This window comes from Ursus arctos, unplaced genomic scaffold (assembly GCF_023065955.2).
Source record: "Ursus arctos isolate Adak ecotype North America unplaced genomic scaffold, UrsArc2.0 scaffold_13, whole genome shotgun sequence".
In the NCBI taxonomy this organism is placed as follows: domain Eukaryota; kingdom Metazoa; phylum Chordata; class Mammalia; order Carnivora; family Ursidae; genus Ursus; species Ursus arctos.
The window spans coordinates 43,778,581-43,794,939 of record NW_026622797.1 but is presented as its reverse complement, the minus strand read 5'-3'; the positions used below and the strand labels follow the sequence as shown (position 1 = coordinate 43,794,939).

At 34.5% G+C, this 16,359-nt stretch overlaps 1 protein-coding gene across 4 annotated transcripts in view; it reads left to right on the top strand.

Moving 5' to 3' along the window:
• The first annotated feature begins 1,550 nt into the window (after positions 1-1,550).
• The window catches only part of KPNA5 (karyopherin subunit alpha 5), a 44,771-nt gene continuing 29,962 nt past the window's right edge, over positions 1,551-16,359 (top strand). The window contains exons 1-7 of one of the 4 annotated variants that reach the window (XM_026489251.4): positions 1,551-1,774; positions 6,672-6,805; positions 8,217-8,318; positions 8,438-8,537; positions 9,518-9,612; positions 12,766-12,897; positions 14,607-14,695. In XM_026489251.4, the coding sequence (XP_026345036.1) occupies positions 1,771-1,774; positions 6,672-6,805; positions 8,217-8,318; positions 8,438-8,537; positions 9,518-9,612; positions 12,766-12,897; positions 14,607-14,695 (656 nt within the window). In that variant the 5' untranslated portion in view covers positions 1,551-1,770. Of the gene's footprint in view, positions 1,775-1,951; positions 2,168-6,147; positions 6,173-6,671; positions 6,806-8,216; positions 8,319-8,437; positions 8,538-9,517; positions 9,613-12,765; positions 12,898-14,606; positions 14,696-16,359 lie in introns of those variants that run through there. The other 3 variants (XM_057311123.1, XM_044380343.3, XM_057311124.1) reach the window with 3 other exon arrangements.

Here is a 16,359-nt window from a genome sequence, read left to right as displayed (position 1 = left end):
GTTCAGAAATTAAAGACCAGATACTTCTGAAAAAGATACTAAAACTGGGCCTGAAAAGAGGAACACTTTGCTGAAAATTCTTAATAAGGAGCAGTTAGCCCCCTACCTCCAGATTTCCTCCATTACCAGGTTGCCAAGTGATTGATCTTCCTTCCAAGACAGAAGGCTATAGGTTTGGTTTCATGAAGAAAATGAACCAGAAAGGCTATTAGGTCAGAAATGCACAGCTAAGAGTGGGGGAGAGGGGGTGTCAAGGTGTTGGACTGTAAGTGGGGAACAGTGAAAGCTAAATACTGAATTATGAGGCCATTCCCCCCCAACCCCCATCCGTTCTCATGTCTGATATGTGCCTTCTAGTCAGGAGATTAGAAAAATTCTTCTCCGGGGAAAATCATTGGTCTGAGAGAAAAGACCTACAGATAAGGGCTTTTAGAAAGTCCTCCAATGAAACAGCCAAGATCCCATGTTATTACTCTGTAGGGAGGCCAACAATTGGCAAGTAAATAATCAGCTGATACACAAGTTTACAGTTTTCTTCAGTGTCTCACTCTTAAATATGAACGGATACTCAAGGATCACCAGGCATTGGAGTAGGCTGTGGCAGGAAAGATGAAAACCAAAATGATCATAAAGGAAAAACACTCTGAAGAATCAGAGACAATGAATGAAGGAAAAAAAAAATACTTCAAGGAAACTACAATTAATATCTTCAGAGAGACAAAAAAAAAAAAAAGATATTTGACTCCTGAATCAAAAATAGGAAATAGCTCTTGGGATTAAAAATACAATAGCAGAATCTATCTATCTATCTATCTATCTATCTATCTATCTATCTATCTATCCATCCATCCATCCATCCATCCATCCATCCATCCATCTAAATCCAGAGCTGGAAGATAACCCAAGACATTTCTCAGAAAAGAAAACAAAAAGAACAAGAGATAGAAAACAAGATCTTCCTCAGGGCAGGAATCAGGTGTTATTTATCTTCTATATTCTAGAAGATAGTCTCTTTTCAATGCTGTTTGTTGAAATCCAGGGTGGATTACAAAATTTATGTGTGTTATAACAATTTAGAATTCTTTATTTGGAATTATTTATTTCACGTATTAGTGACTACCTTTTGTTAAAAATCCACAGATGTTATAGAATCCAAATTTTAAGTAAATGGCAAATTGAAAAGCTTGAAACAAATGAGCAGAACATACAGGAAGAGTTGAATGCAGCTGAAGAAAGAGCCTTTCTCTGTGAAGCTCCACGAGGTTGGAATTTTTCCGTTGTGCACACTACAGCAACTCTAATATCTAAAACAGTGCCTAGCACAGATTAGGCCCTCCATCAATGCTATCTTGTAGGATGAATGACTGAATAAATAAACTAAATCAAAGAAAAAGTGAATGAATGAGAGCTCGCCCAGAGGACTAGAGCACTAGGACACACTGCGGCCACCGCGACCGCGCCCGATTAAAATCCCGAAGTCAGTGCAGGGGCCGGCTCCTCTTTCGGTGGGTGGAGCTGGGGCACTCGCTTCTCTCCGCCCCTCTGCCGGTCTGTGCAGCTGCCGCCGCCACCACTGCGGTCGCCGCATGCAAGGGCTTCTGGGAGCCGAGCCTCGGGGTCTCGGGGAAGGGGCGCAGGTAGCCGCCATCTTGAGTTGCGAACCTTGTCGCTACGCTCAACGCTAGGGGCGGAGTGGCGACCCCACTGTTACCTGCAGCGGACGGCGCAACCGGGAACCGGGAAGTTAAGACACCGGGTATTGCCACATTAATGGGTAAGTGGGAGTGACACAGGCCAGTTTGGGTGAACCTCGGGTTTTGACCCTTTGGGAGTTACTGGTTCCAGGGGCCACTGTTTTTACTTACCCATTTCCTTGCGAAGGCTCGAGGACCAGGCCATGCTGCCAGGTTTTTGTTTTTTTTTTTTTGCTCAGGTTCCCCTGAGGGAGACCGCGGTGGCGGGGGCGTGGCAGCCGGACCTATTCCTTGCTGATGCGAAGGTGCAGGGAATACAGATTCTCGCAGCCAGCCAGACCGGCCCTGGGAAGGAGCCTTAAACGGCCGAGCTCCTCCTCCTCCCTTTCTGCTTCTCTGTGACTTGGTAGTTCTTGTTCTCCGTACAAGGTCTTGTCAAACGTTGCCATTCACTCCTGGGACTCAGCGTCTGTGTGAGTCCGGCAGCGTATTAGAAGTTCCATAGTGTCCAGAATACGGCAGGGGTGGCCCTGGGGGGTGGGGGTGGAGGGCTACTTGTCGCACCGACGCGGTCGCCCGCTGCCCTCCACGGGAATGCAGGTGCCTCGGAGGGCTCAGTGTCGACGCCGGCAAGGGTGGGTTAGATGCTTCTCTCTAATAGCCTGTCAGCTCCCTTCCAAGATGAAAATTTAATGAGTGTGTCCTCGGTAATGCGTAAGACATGAAGGATTTGAAAGCTATGAAACGGGATAGTGATACTTCAAAAGAATCAGCATTTACTCTTAGGCTGTTAAAACATTTTTTAGAAACAAACCTCTGACTTAATGTCTCTTAATTGCAGCACTCAGTGATTCATATGCTGTAGGAGAGCGACTTTCTTTCTTGGTAAACAAGAAACAGCTCTGTGCTTTCTGTCTTTGAAGTAGTGCTTGTTTGGTTGTAGCGGCTCTAGTCAGCACACTTAACGTTTTTCTACCGATGTTATAATTTTACTAATATGAAATTCCGTTAGTGGGTACTAGAAAAAGTTCAAATTCCTGTTACTTTCCCAACCTCAAAACAATTCTTCAAAGAGCTGAGTGAAAAAGAAGCTTATGACTGGAAAAAAAAAAAAAAATCCCTCTGTTGGGGATTCAAAGTATCTGAATAGCATTTCTTATATTTGGAATAACTTGTATGAGATAGCAACCTTTGAAATACAGTCTTTAAAGTTATTTGCGAGAAAAGGGAACAATCCTGTTGGGTCAGGCACCTTTAGAGATGATTTTTCTTGGACTTTATATCCCCTTTAAAGCAACTGCAGTGAGGATGCAGGTGTTAAATAAGAAGTTAGTAGTACATGAGAAAAAGGAACAAATGATATATAAGTTATTGGGGGTAGATTTTATTCAGTTAACAGATTTATATTAAAGGTTTTAATGTGGTCACTAGATTAATGGTTTTAGAAGTGTCCAGTGTGTAGGTTGTGGAGGCACAAGGTAATTGAATCAGATATGGGGAGAAAATATTAGAACTTGTTTCTTTACCTTTTAAAACTGTTCCTTTCTAAAAATTTTCTCTTAATTTTATGTATGTTTTTATTTATTTTTATTATGTTCAGTTAGCCAGCATATAGTAGTTTTTGATGTAGTGTTCAACGATTCATTAGTTGCATATTAATGAGACAATTTTTATATATGAAATACTTAGAGAATATTGCTGAACATTGTTATTATTAATAAAGTTAGACTGAGCTGTTTCTAATGATAAGTATTTGTAGGTCCACACAGTATTGTTGAAATCAATTCATTAAATACTTTAAGGAAGGATTTTGGTCGATTATAAATATACTTTAATTGCTGGAATGTACAGGTGTTTGGTTCAAAGACACAAAGTACTTTTTAAATCATTCTGAAGTGTTCAGCCTATTCTACTTTTAGCTTCACCACTATTGAAATTTTTCTCCCTAATCTTTACCAGGGACCTAATAATCAGATCTTATGCCCCATGTGGTACTTGGCTTATTGTAGGCACTTATATTTATTTGCTGGATGAAACAATGAATGAATAAATTGAGTGGCTTGTTTTTAGTGCTACTGCAAATGAAATACTCCTTTGTCTTTTGAATTCCTTTCTCTTTCATGACTCTTTCTTCTGATTCTCTGACCTATTTCTTTTTGGTTTCCTTGGCTCTTCCTTTTCCCACTCAAAGGTAAACAAACATTCTCAGGATTTCTCCCTTGGCTATCTTTCTTTTATAGCTCTGCATGATCTTGAATGATCTATTAGGACTCTTCCTGAGTTTTGACCCATCCTTTTTTTTTTTTTTTAAGATTTTATTTATTTTATTCGACAGAGAGAGCAAGCAACAGCAGGGGGAGTGGCAGGCAGAGGGAGAGGGAGAAGCAGGCTCCCTGCCCTGATGCGGGGCTCCATCCCAGGACCCTGGGATCATAACCCAAGCCAAAGGCAGATGCTTAATCTACTGAGCCACCCAGGCTCCCCTTGACCCATACTTTTAACCATCTATAGGTCTTAATCTCCTGTATGTGCCCTAAGTATTATATAAATATAACACGTTTAAAATGAAAGTTACTATACATCTATTAGAATGGCTACAATTACCAACAAAATCTGACAATACTAAGTGTAGACAGAGCATAGAGCAACAGGAAGTCTTATACATTGCTGACGGAATACTTTGCAGTTTGGCAGTTCTTTATAAAATGTGAAGCATACAGTTGCCATATTATCCATCAGTCCTACTTCTAAATATTTACCCGAGACAAATGAAAACTTATATTTACACAAAAACCTGTAGTGAATATTATAACAGATTTATTCATAACTGCACTAAACTGGAAACAACCTAAATGTCCTTCAACTAATGAATGGATAAACTGTGGAATATCTATGCAATAGATTACTACTCAACAATAAGAAGGAATAAATTATCAATATATGCCAACAGTATGGGTCTCACAAATACACTATGCTAAATAAAACAAGCCAATTTAAGACTATATACTGTTATTATTCCATTTATGTGAAATTCAGGAAAAGTTAGAACTGTGAAGATAGAGAACCAATCAGTGGTTACCAGGTATTAAGGGTGGGAGAGGGGTTAATAGGAGCAGCATGACCAGGTGTTTTTAGGGGGCATGGAGCTGTTCTGTATCTTGATTGTGATAGTTTTATGCCTGTGCATTTGTCATATTCATAGAACTTTATAACAAAAGAGTGATTTTTTTTTCTGTATATAAATTTAAAAATGGGGACGCCTGGATGGCTAAGTCGGTTAAGCATCTGCCTTATGCTCAGCTCATGATCCCAGGGTCCTGGGATCAAGTCCCGCATCGGGCTCATTGCTCAGCAGGGGGCCCGCTTCTCCCTCTGCCTGCCTTGCTCTCTCTCTTTTCCTCTCTCTCTCTGACAAATAAATAAAATCTTTAAAAAAAATAAAGCAATTCACTGTTTTCATCTCAAAAACAAGCAATCAAACAAAACCATCTCTCTGATACTCCATCTTTATTCCCTGTCTTGGCTTATTTTGTTGCCAAACTGAAATAGATCAAGCTAAAAACCATGGAGTTATCCTAAACTACTTTTTTTTCTTCTCCACACATTCCTTACATTTATTTGGTCTCTAATTCTTATTCAATCAATTTCTGCAATGTTTCTGAAATCAGCCAGTCTTCTCCATTTCCAGTGTAGCTGCTAATTTAATTTAGTTCAGGTCTTCATCATCAGAGTTCGAAACAGTCTTCTCTTTAATTTTTTAAATTGTTATTAGGTCAAGTCCAAATTTCTCAGCCTGATTGCAGGAACCATATGTGTTCTTAGTTACCTTTCTAGCTTTATCTCCTGCCCTTTCTCCCACAAGTCTTCTTGTTTAGGCACATTTAATCTCTTACTGTTTTGTGTTTATTCCAGTCTTCTGCAAGAGCTCTTTGCCTTTGCATATATTCCCTCTGCTTGAAATGCTTATTCCTTCCCGATTTTTCCTTTTCACCCTCTTCCCTGACAAATTTTTGCTCAACTGTCAGAGCTCCCTAAGACACAGTTAGTTACTGTGTCTTCTGTGCTCTCACGGGATTTAATGCATATGTTTTAGTGTACTTTTCTACTTAGAGTGTAATTTGCCAGTTCATTAGTCTATCTTCAACATCAGAGATGGCAGATAAATGCCAGCCTTTCCTTTTCTTCTGTTTACTTCGTAAGTGTTAATTGATCACAACATTCTCTCTGGTTTCTAAAAGTAAAATTATATCATTTTAAATGTAAAATATTATGTAAAATATTATAAATGTACTTGTAAGAATATGTTTATATAAATGTTAACTTTTCAAATACATTTATAATAAAACTACTTAAAAATAAAGTATACAAGGATTTCACTATTTTAAAAGAAGTAATTATACCCTCATTTGCAAATTAGTATTGCAGTCCTGACTGAAGTCATGACCCATGCAACCTTACTTATGAAGACAGCACCTTAAGTAAGTGAAAGAAGCCAGACCCCCCAAAATATTTGAGGGATGCTTATTGAAGTCTAATACCAAATTCCATTGAAAATAAGATACTTCATTCTGGCTATCTTTTGATCTTGCCAGGAGCTGTAATTTAGAAGTTTTTTACCCAGCTATTTCATGATTGAGTATATCCTGGCTGACAGTGATTTTAAGATGCATCCCACTTCAGAAAGGTGAAAACACCAGGCATTGGGCAGTGCCTCTTAAAATCAGTGAAGTTAGGGTAATGACTTTATCTGTGTTTAGACCAAAATCTATTATTTGTTTGATAGTTTAGTCCAAAAATGTTTGGTCACTTTGCTCTAATTTTGATATGGGAATGAGGGAATGTATTCTTTGTACATACTTTTCAGAATTGATTTTGTTAGTCTATTTAAGCAGTAAGCGTGAACTTAGTTCTCCTAATAAACATCTCATGTTGTTTTGAGAATTATCAGTATCTGTTTTCTTCTCTCCTAACCTTAAGATGCCATGGCTAGTCCAGGGAAAGATAACTATAGAATGAAAAGTTACAAGAATAAAGCCCTAAATCCCCAAGAGATGCGTAGACGAAGAGAAGAAGAAGGAATACAGCTTCGAAAACAAAAAAGGGAAGAACAGGTAGGTGTTTTAAAATATTTAAATCTGTTTAACACAGAAACATCATTATATAGATTTTAGAAGTTACATTATTACTGCTTATTTTTAGATAACTTAAAATGAAAAAGTGTTTTTAAGAAATTGAATATAAATAAATCTATTCTTTATTAGACTCCAGGAATAATTCATGAATCAGAATCCTGTTCTATTTTTAATCACTGAGAGGAACAGCTTTTCTGTTTTATTGATAGATCTTTTATGTTAATTATATTTTATCCCAGTTTTAAGAAATTTTTACTCTTGAACCTATTTAGATCACTTCCCTTTGTCATTGTAAAATTTCCTCCCCCCAAAAACATCGTATTCATTTGTTGCTTTGTGGTTTTCATAGGTCTTGCTCCTAAGTTAATTACAGTCCTCTTCCTATGCTACTCATACTGTTCCTTCTATAGTCTCATCAGCCAGCTAGCTCTCTTAGCCTTCTCCATTTTGAACTTTGTATATGTGACATAAGGAATAGAAAAATTGTTTAAAAGAGTGCATCTCAACATTTTTCACTCCAAGACATGCTCAAATTTAGAAGTATTTATAATTAAGAGGGTATAGTCCTCACAGCATGAATTAAAAACTAAGGTGTAGAAAGGATAAAGGATAAATGATAAAAGTAGAGAAAGGCCTGTTTTAGAAATATGATTTGTCATCTCCCTATCTATAGTATCTAGCACAGTCCTTATTTTATTATAGTAGGGACTCAAAAAAAAAAATCTGTTGAATGAATGATTAGAAAGAACTGTATACAGGTTGAAGAACAGTATTTCTTTAGCTATCAAAAAGAATATACCAGATTTTTTTCTTTTCTATTTTGATATAGGAAATGTATCCATAAATCTCCCTCAGTGACCTCACTATACTTCATTCCTTTTTTTTATTTTTATTTTTATTCATTCCTGAAATAAAAAGGATAGGGCCATATTTCCTCAGAGTTGTTCTCTATTCCTTATTAATCTGATATGAGTTTGTTAATATACTACAATATTTCTCCCATGTAACTAATTTGCTTTTTAATGAAGATTTTCTTGGAAAAATTCTTAGACATCTTAGACATCTTAGACATATACCAGTGTGAGCATATGTGCTTTTCCAAATGCTATAAAACATAAATGTGTACTCCACCTATGAGGCTGGCCATGGGTAAAAGACCTGAGATTAAGAATGACCCAAAGCAGTCTGCAGGTAAGAGCTAACCAAGCCAGGAGAGTTTAACTTCTCAAAGATAATTTAGGTCTTCATGGAATAGTGATTGAGAAATACTAAATATTTAGAATTTTAAATGATCAGTTTGTTTTGTTCACTTAAATGAGAAGTATAATTCTATGGGAATTCAGTGTTTTATGGAAAGCCCAGTGGATAAAGTGATTTCTCTTTATTACAGTTGTTCAAACGCAGAAATGTCTCTTTGCCCAGAAATGATGAATCTATGCTAGAAAGTCCTATCCAGGATCCGGATATCAGTTCCACTGTACCCATTCCAGAGGTAGATATTACAAAAGCGTATTTCAAATTATACTTCAACAATGTTTCAGAGATAGAGGGTATAGCAACAATTATTCACGTAAAATATTTAAATGATGAATTATATTTTCTATGTTTTAGGAGGAAGTTATCACCACAGATATGGTTCAGATGATTTTTTCTAACAATGCTGATCAACAGCTAACAGCAACACAGAAATTTAGAAAGCTGCTTTCTAAAGGCAAGAATTATTTTCAGTATGCTTATTTGATATTAAAAGATTCTATAATAGAGATTTATTAGGTATTTTTTATTTTAAGACACTTTCTTTGTCAGTAAGTCAGTAGGTCTTAATTTTTCTTTAAAATATACTTGTAAGTAAGATCTATTTTTTATAAAGTTTATTTATTTATTTATTTTAAGTAGGCTCCATGTCCAATGTGGGGCTTGAACTCACAACCCTGAGATCAAGAGTCACATGCTCTACTGACTGAGCCAGCCAGGGAACCCTAAAGGAAGTCTTTTTTATCCTTTTTGTTACATAAATAGGGAACACTAACAGAGAAGTTCCTGGAGAACCGCAAGAGCATACTTTTTGTTGAAGCCAAGGGAGAAGGAAGAGTTGTTGATACTTAGATTGCCAGTAGCTGAAATATCTTGGTTTTAATTTTGAATATCTTTGTTTTAAAATTTCCTAGAGATTTTATGATCCTCAAAAGCCCTCTGCATTTTATGAAAATTTATGAAGAATCCTACAGTCCAATAGCATTTCTGTGAATAATGAATGGTACGCTGACAGCATAGAATATCATTTGGCTGAGAACCATTAGATAATGGTTGATAGGGAAGGCGACATCCCTGGAAAGTGGGGTATGCTTATATAGGATTAGGGGGTCAGTTGGTGTTTTGTGTATTAGACGGAAATACTCCATGTTGTCAAGATGACCTTCTAAATAGCCTTCAACTTACAATATTTAAATATTTGTGTAGGAAATATTTACTAATTTTTCTTACTATGATTAATGAAAAAGAATTTGCTTTCCAGTAAACATTGCAATTATGAGAACATTTATTTACTTCAGTTAAATGCACCTAAGGCTTTTAAATTTGGTCAGTGAAACCTAGGAAAGAGTTATTTCGGGCATCTTGTTAATTGACAGAGGGACCAGGTTATTGTCTTTTTGTGTCTGTGTAATGACTTAATTCTTTTTTAATTTTTAGAACCTAATCCACCAATTGATCAGGTTATACAGAAACCAGGAGTTGTACAGAGATTTGTGAAATTTCTTGAAAGAAATGAAAATTGTACTTTACAGGTGCGTTCTAAAGTTTTCCTTCTTAATCTGTTTCCAGAAATAACATATAATTAAATTTTCTAGTGAAATTCTACAATACTAAATATATTATAAGCATCCAGGAAATACTTGGCAATTAAAGGAAAAGGTAGTACCACCTGTCTTGCCTTAGTCATGTTTGCGATGCTAGTTTTTTCTAGGGACTGTTATTTCATTAAAACGATTTTGAGAAAACCATATAAAATCATTTGTAATGTTAATAAAAATTTTGTAGTTGTCAACTTTTAATAACTTTTTCGTTTTAGAAAACCTCAAATTAGGGGCACCTGGGTGACGTAGTCGTTAAGCGTCTGCCTTCGGCTCAGGGCGTGATCCCGGCGTTCTGGGATCGAACCCCGCATCAGGCTCTTCTGCTGGGAGCCTGCTTCTTCCTCTCCCACTCCCCCTGCTTGTATTCCCTCTCTCGCTGGCTGTCTCTCTCTGTCAAATAAATAAAATCTTTAAAAAAAAAATACAAAAACCTCAAATTAAAATGTTAATGGGTACATTTTTTTTTCGGCTCTCAGCTAATTAGGGTTGTAACTTTTTAGTATAAACTCTTTTACCTTTTAAAACATTTTTATCTGATTGATTAGCTCTTTTTTTTAAAAAAAGGTGAAATCAGTAAAATCTACTAAAAATGTGACCAAAGTTAGGTTTGTCGAAATGAGCATTGCTTCTCAGTTATACTGCAGTGACTGTTGTAATATGTCTTCCAAATAATTGGCTGCTAATAGTAAATTACTGAAGTTTGTAAATATTTTACTGTTTTTTTAAGAAAGATTGCTTTTCCTGATTTCATTGCCATATATATTCTTAAGTAGGAATACAGTGTGGAGTTACATCTATCAGGAATTACACAAGACCTACACCTAGTTTATCAGCGCTATTGTCAGTAATGAAAGATTGTTACTGGTATTTGGGTAATAGTTGTTGAAATTACAACTTAGAATAGTGTTGCAGTTAATTGAGTAATTTGGGAAAGCTCCTCACATTTTAGATAATAAGCAAAGGAATGTGTTGCATACGTGAATATTACCTATCATAAATTTTATGCTGAAAAATTTTGAGAGTGTTTACAATAAGGATGTCAGGAAAAAGCCACTTTGTGTTATATATAATAATACTGTCCATTAGTTTTCAAAGTCCTTAGGTGTTAGCTCTGTAAGGACTAGAGGTCATGACTTCTGGTCCATTTGCTTTATATTTAAGCCTCAAGTTCAGACTAAAACCCAAGCCTCCTGATATTTAGTTTATTATTTGGCTTCTTAATTCTAAATGAATGAAAGAGGAAATTAGTAAATATGAATAAATAAAATTGAGTGTTCGTTTAAGCCATACATTGTGTATAAGGTATTATTTTACAAAATTAAAATATTGTCCCTCTCTGCAGAAATTCTTCACTCTGTGGGGAAGACAAACGTAAACAGATCTGTGATGCCATAGCATGCTTAGTGCTGTAACAGAACTATAAACAAAGTGCTTTAGGAGCACAGACAGTGTAATAACTCATCTGTGTAGGGGAAGTTGAAGAAGACTTCACAAATGTAGTATTATGTGGCTAGTTGTGAGGATGAACCTTTTCAGGATGAACCTGAAGAAAGGAAAATTAATATCAGTTGTGAGAACAGCATGTGCAAAAAGCATAGAGTATTCAAGAAGAACATTGGGGACTTCGGCATTTATTAATCACTGCAGTTAAAACTTAATGAAATTCAACAGTGTGGTCTTGGGATAACTATAGCATTGCCGTATTACCCACGTTCATATGAAAGATGCTAGTTCAGATTTGGTCTGTCAAAGAGGTCTCCAACTGGGGGCCTACAGGCCATATTGGCCTACAAACAAGTTTTGTTTGTCCTGCATATGTTTTAAAAATGTGAATTAGATATTGGCCTTTAAAATATTGGAGAAATTCATATGAAAATCTAGATTTTTGGCTTCTGTTGACAAATCAGAGGAGTTGGCATTACTGCCACACAGTAAAGATCTAGTGGGGCTGAATAGGAGTTGTGCCCCCTGCTTTTTAGAAAGTTACTTCTTTTTTTTCCTTTCTTTTTAGAAAAATCATAGTCATGTTCTCTAGTTTGCTGCAGTTCCCCACTTACTCATATCACTCCTTTTATTGTTAATTATGTTTTGTCAGCTTGTGAATTCACCACTCTTCTCTAATGCTTTCTCCTGGGGATACCTAGGAGAATTTTATGGTGTAACCTTTTAATTGTCCTTTAGTTTGTTTCTTTATAATTGGTTAGTACTATGGTCTTTTTCTTTTTTTTCAACATAAATTCCTTCCTTAAAAATTTAGTCTTACACATAATAGTAACTGCTTTTCGTGCCTTTCAGTAATGCTTTTGGATGTGTTTTTATTTTATTAATCATAGTGATATGTACCTTTCATGTGAAAAGTTGTCTGTACCAAATATTTTTAAAGTTATAGTCACTCCTTAGTTTGCCTGTGGATTCGTAGATCATTTTCAGTAATTTGCTAGTTATTATTTGGGAGCCATGGGTTGAATTTTCTGTTTCTTCTGTTACAAATCCATCATATTTAGATATATCTAAATTTAAGTAGAATTGATATGAGTGACTTTTCAGAGGTTCTGCTGCTTACAGGAATACAAGTCCTGCCTGTGGCTCTGCTAATAGTGAACTCTTTGACTTTGAGCAGATCATCTAAGTCTCTGGACTTCTAATTTTCTTAATTTCTTAAATGAGGAGGCTGAAACTAGATGATTCATCCCCAAGGAAACAAAAGTACCTTTTAGGATTCTAGGTTCCATTAATGTACTATTGCTCTATTAAGTAGTGTCTCATTTATTTTTGAACTGCTTGCTTTAGGACACCTGGCTCTCTAAATAGTAAGCATTAGGAGTTCTGTGAAATATAATTTCAGAGGTGTTCATTTATTGTTCATGATTTTGAAAAGTTTCATTATATGCTTCTCAGTTTTTATTTTTCCAAATTGAGTCCTTTTTTTAAAACTGAGGGTTTTTATTTATGAAATATGATTAATCTTATTAATCATAAATCAGTCTTTCAGGCTTGTACAACTAACTTTACTCCTGCTATTCTTCCCTTTCTTTCTAACATTTCTTTGATACTTTCATTTATTCTACCTTTGTTTTTCCTTAGTTTGAAGCTGCATGGGCATTAACTAATATAGCATCTGGAACTTTTCTGCATACCAAGGTAGTGATTGAAACTGGGGCTGTTCCAATTTTTATCAAACTTCTTAATTCAGAGCATGAAGATGTGCAAGAGCAGGTATGTTTCTAATTAGAATGGTTATATTTACTAGATTTTAATGTTCTCTTGAGAGTTGCATGTGCATTACATTTATTAAAATATTAATTTCTCTTCCGTGTCAGATTAGAAGGAAGCCAGAATGAACTGTCTCAGGCATAATCCTGGGTTCTCTGTAAGTGTGATCTCAGATATCAGAAATTACTACTCCTGCTTTTAAAGAGCATACTGAGACTCAGAAAAGTTAGTAATTTACCCAAAGTCACAGTGAATGGCTGAACCAAGTTTTAAACCTGGGCTGGTCTGACTCCTTATTCTTTGCATGTACATATATTATTTTGTTGTTTCTTTTTAAAATATCACATTATTTTTAATGGAACTGTTTATAATAGACATTATAAATTCTCAGAGTTGTTATAAGAGGGAAAATTTAATCACATATACTTTGTACCAACGAAAGAAAATAAAATGTTTTGGTATTTTTGTTTTGAACTATTCTTATGGCAAATTGATCTGTTGCTCTACCATTCTATTCATCTGTTTAGTTATATATATATATATACATGTGTGTGTATATACACACACACACTTTCCCCCTCCCCCCACTTAATTAATATTGGGAGCCTTTTCTAATGGCATTAATTATTCTTCCAAGAAACTTTTACTGATTACTCATTATCTAGTCAGGTATGAATGATAATTTGTTATCTTTTCCTCTTATTATTTATTAGAGTTATTTCTAGCTTATTAATATTACGATGAACATCATTATCAATCTATGTGTATCTTGATTATTTCATTAGGAAAAATGACTTAACCCTGGTAAAAGAAAAATTTTTCAAGTTTTTATTATGTATTTCAATGTTGACCTCCAAAGAAGTTATATATACTAATTTCCCCACCAACAGAATATTAGACTTCACAGGGTGAAAAATGTCAATACTTCATAAGATTTTTCTTAAGGTGGCTCTGTGACTTAGTTGGTTAAGGCGCCTGTCTTGTAAAAGATTTTTCTTAAAAAATAGAAAATAAACTTAGGCTTAGAGTAGATGTTGAAAATATTAACTCATGTTTTAAATGTTAAAATTTTCCCAATTAAAAAAAGTAACTTGTGTCTACTTTTGCACTTATTTGAAACATTTGAAGTGAGAATATAATGAAATGATAATTTGCATTTGCATTATTTGTTACTTAATTGAAATTTAATGTGAATAATTTGATCTTCTACTTTAATTATTTAAAAAATTATAATGAACCTGGACTAATTCTAAACTTATTTTCAGAGATCAATCCAAGCTAATTCTTGTAGTAGCTTGACTTCACTTTTCTTTATCTTGTCTCTCCTTCCGTTCTTTTACAAATTAGTCCCTTCCCAGTGAGTGGATTCCTTGGCATAGGAGCAAACCTCTAGTATAGGTAATTGCAAAATTCACTAAATTATATTTTGTCTCTCCGTGTAGATTCGGAGTAGACAGACTGTCTCGTTGTTGAACAAAATAAACATTTCACTAGTATGTAATGAAAAAATTTTAATACCCCATCCTTCAGTTGGTTAAAAATATTAGTAAATGGTACTTTTTAACTTTCTTTACTGTCCTGCTAGCATGTTTTAGCTTTTCTTTAATATCTTGGAAACTATTACTTTGTTCATTTTGTACTAAAATCTCATTCTTAAGAGAGAGCATCTTATTTAAGATATTGTAACAGTATTTTTTTCTCATTTTTCTAAGGCCGTTTGGGCACTTGGTAATATTGCTGGTGACAATGCAGAATGCAGAGATTTTGTTTTGAATTGTGAGATACTTCCACCTCTTTTAGAGTAAGTACTTCATCACAATTAAATTAATACTAGTTTTAGAAAATAAAACTATATTCTATACTATATTTCTACATGCACAGTTATGTTCTTCAGTGATGCTTATAAATTTGGTATCTTCAAGAGCAATCGCTTAAAAGTAAGTAAAGCAAGAAAAAAAATTTCCAATTTTCTCATTTCTGTCTTTTATATTTTCTTAAGCCATACTTAACAGTGTTTATTGTGTACTTGATGCTTACTGTGCTGAAATAATAATTCTACAAAATTAAGGATATGTAGTAGTTTTAGTACAATAAAAATTTAAGTTTTACTAAAGAAGGGAATCCTTAGTACATGAACAGATGATGTATTTAGGATATCAGTTTTTATATTTGATGTTGAAATGTTCAGAGAACAAATATCATAAGAGATTTTTCTTTCAGAATTAGAATTAAATGAGTTATCTAGTAGTTTCTTTTTCAAATACCTTACATACTTCTTAAAAAAGCAATTACTCTATAATGTAAGGACCTTTACAGAAATTACATAAAATTATTAGGAATGTAGATTCCTTTATTCATCTTGGTTATCATTCAGTAAGAGGATCTTTTTTTTTAGGCTAGATGCCACTGGCAAGTGGTGAAAAGAAAAAAATGGAGGAGATGGTAAAAAGGAAAAATTTTATCATTCCTGTGGTATTAGCCATCCTCTCCAAGCTGAAGAATTGAAAGGAAGTTTGCAAAAGATATTTTATTCTTTTAGAGAGAATAACTTTCCACGGACGGAGTGATTTCACAGCATTTCACTCAACTAACATTGAATATTTAACTATGTGCAGGCCACTGAACCGCTTGCTATAATGTCATTAACTTTGGACTTATTCAAAGTTAATGTTCCAAAGTATGTGAGAATTTAGCTGAGCTATAACGGAAAATACTGATTTAGAGTTCAATATCAGAATTATTTTGAAATTCATATTATTAAAAGTATCTCTTGAATTTTCAATTTGAGATTTTTCTGTCCTGATTATATGGTTCATAGATTCACCGAGCACTTTGTTTCCTTTTACTTTTGCTTTTTGTCTCATTTTCTTATTTGTTAATATCGCAAGTTGGTCATGGTTTCTGAAATAGTAAGTAAGCATTTCTTAGTTCTAATTCCTTTAAATGTTCTAAAGAGCTTTTAATCATGACCAAAGAAACCAAACTAAAAAATAAAGCTCTAATGGAGAAAAAGTACCTAGCTATGTAGTGCCAGTTATAAATATAATAAATTTCAGAAAATGAATAGGCTTAAACAGAAAGTTTGAAAGTTTCATTAAAAAATTGAGAAAAGTAGTAAAAAAGAAATTATGTCAACTTAGCTACCAGATGCTCTCACTTTAGTTGGGCAAAAGGAAGAGAGTTACTGGCTTTTATTAAGATTATGGATTACCTGTTGTTCACATTGAAATTCACATTTTAGTTATTAAGTAAATGCACAACTTCTATTAATATATGGTTTTATCAATTCAGTTTGAGTGAATTTTAATTTGTTTCATTCTACTTCATTTGATTTGCAGTAAACGTAAGTCTCTCAGCAAATGTAAATCTTCCACTACTGTGGATTTCATATACTGACACATTTGTTATTTTAATTTAATTTGATTTTAATTTATATAATAACCTCATTAATACAGATAAAGAAGA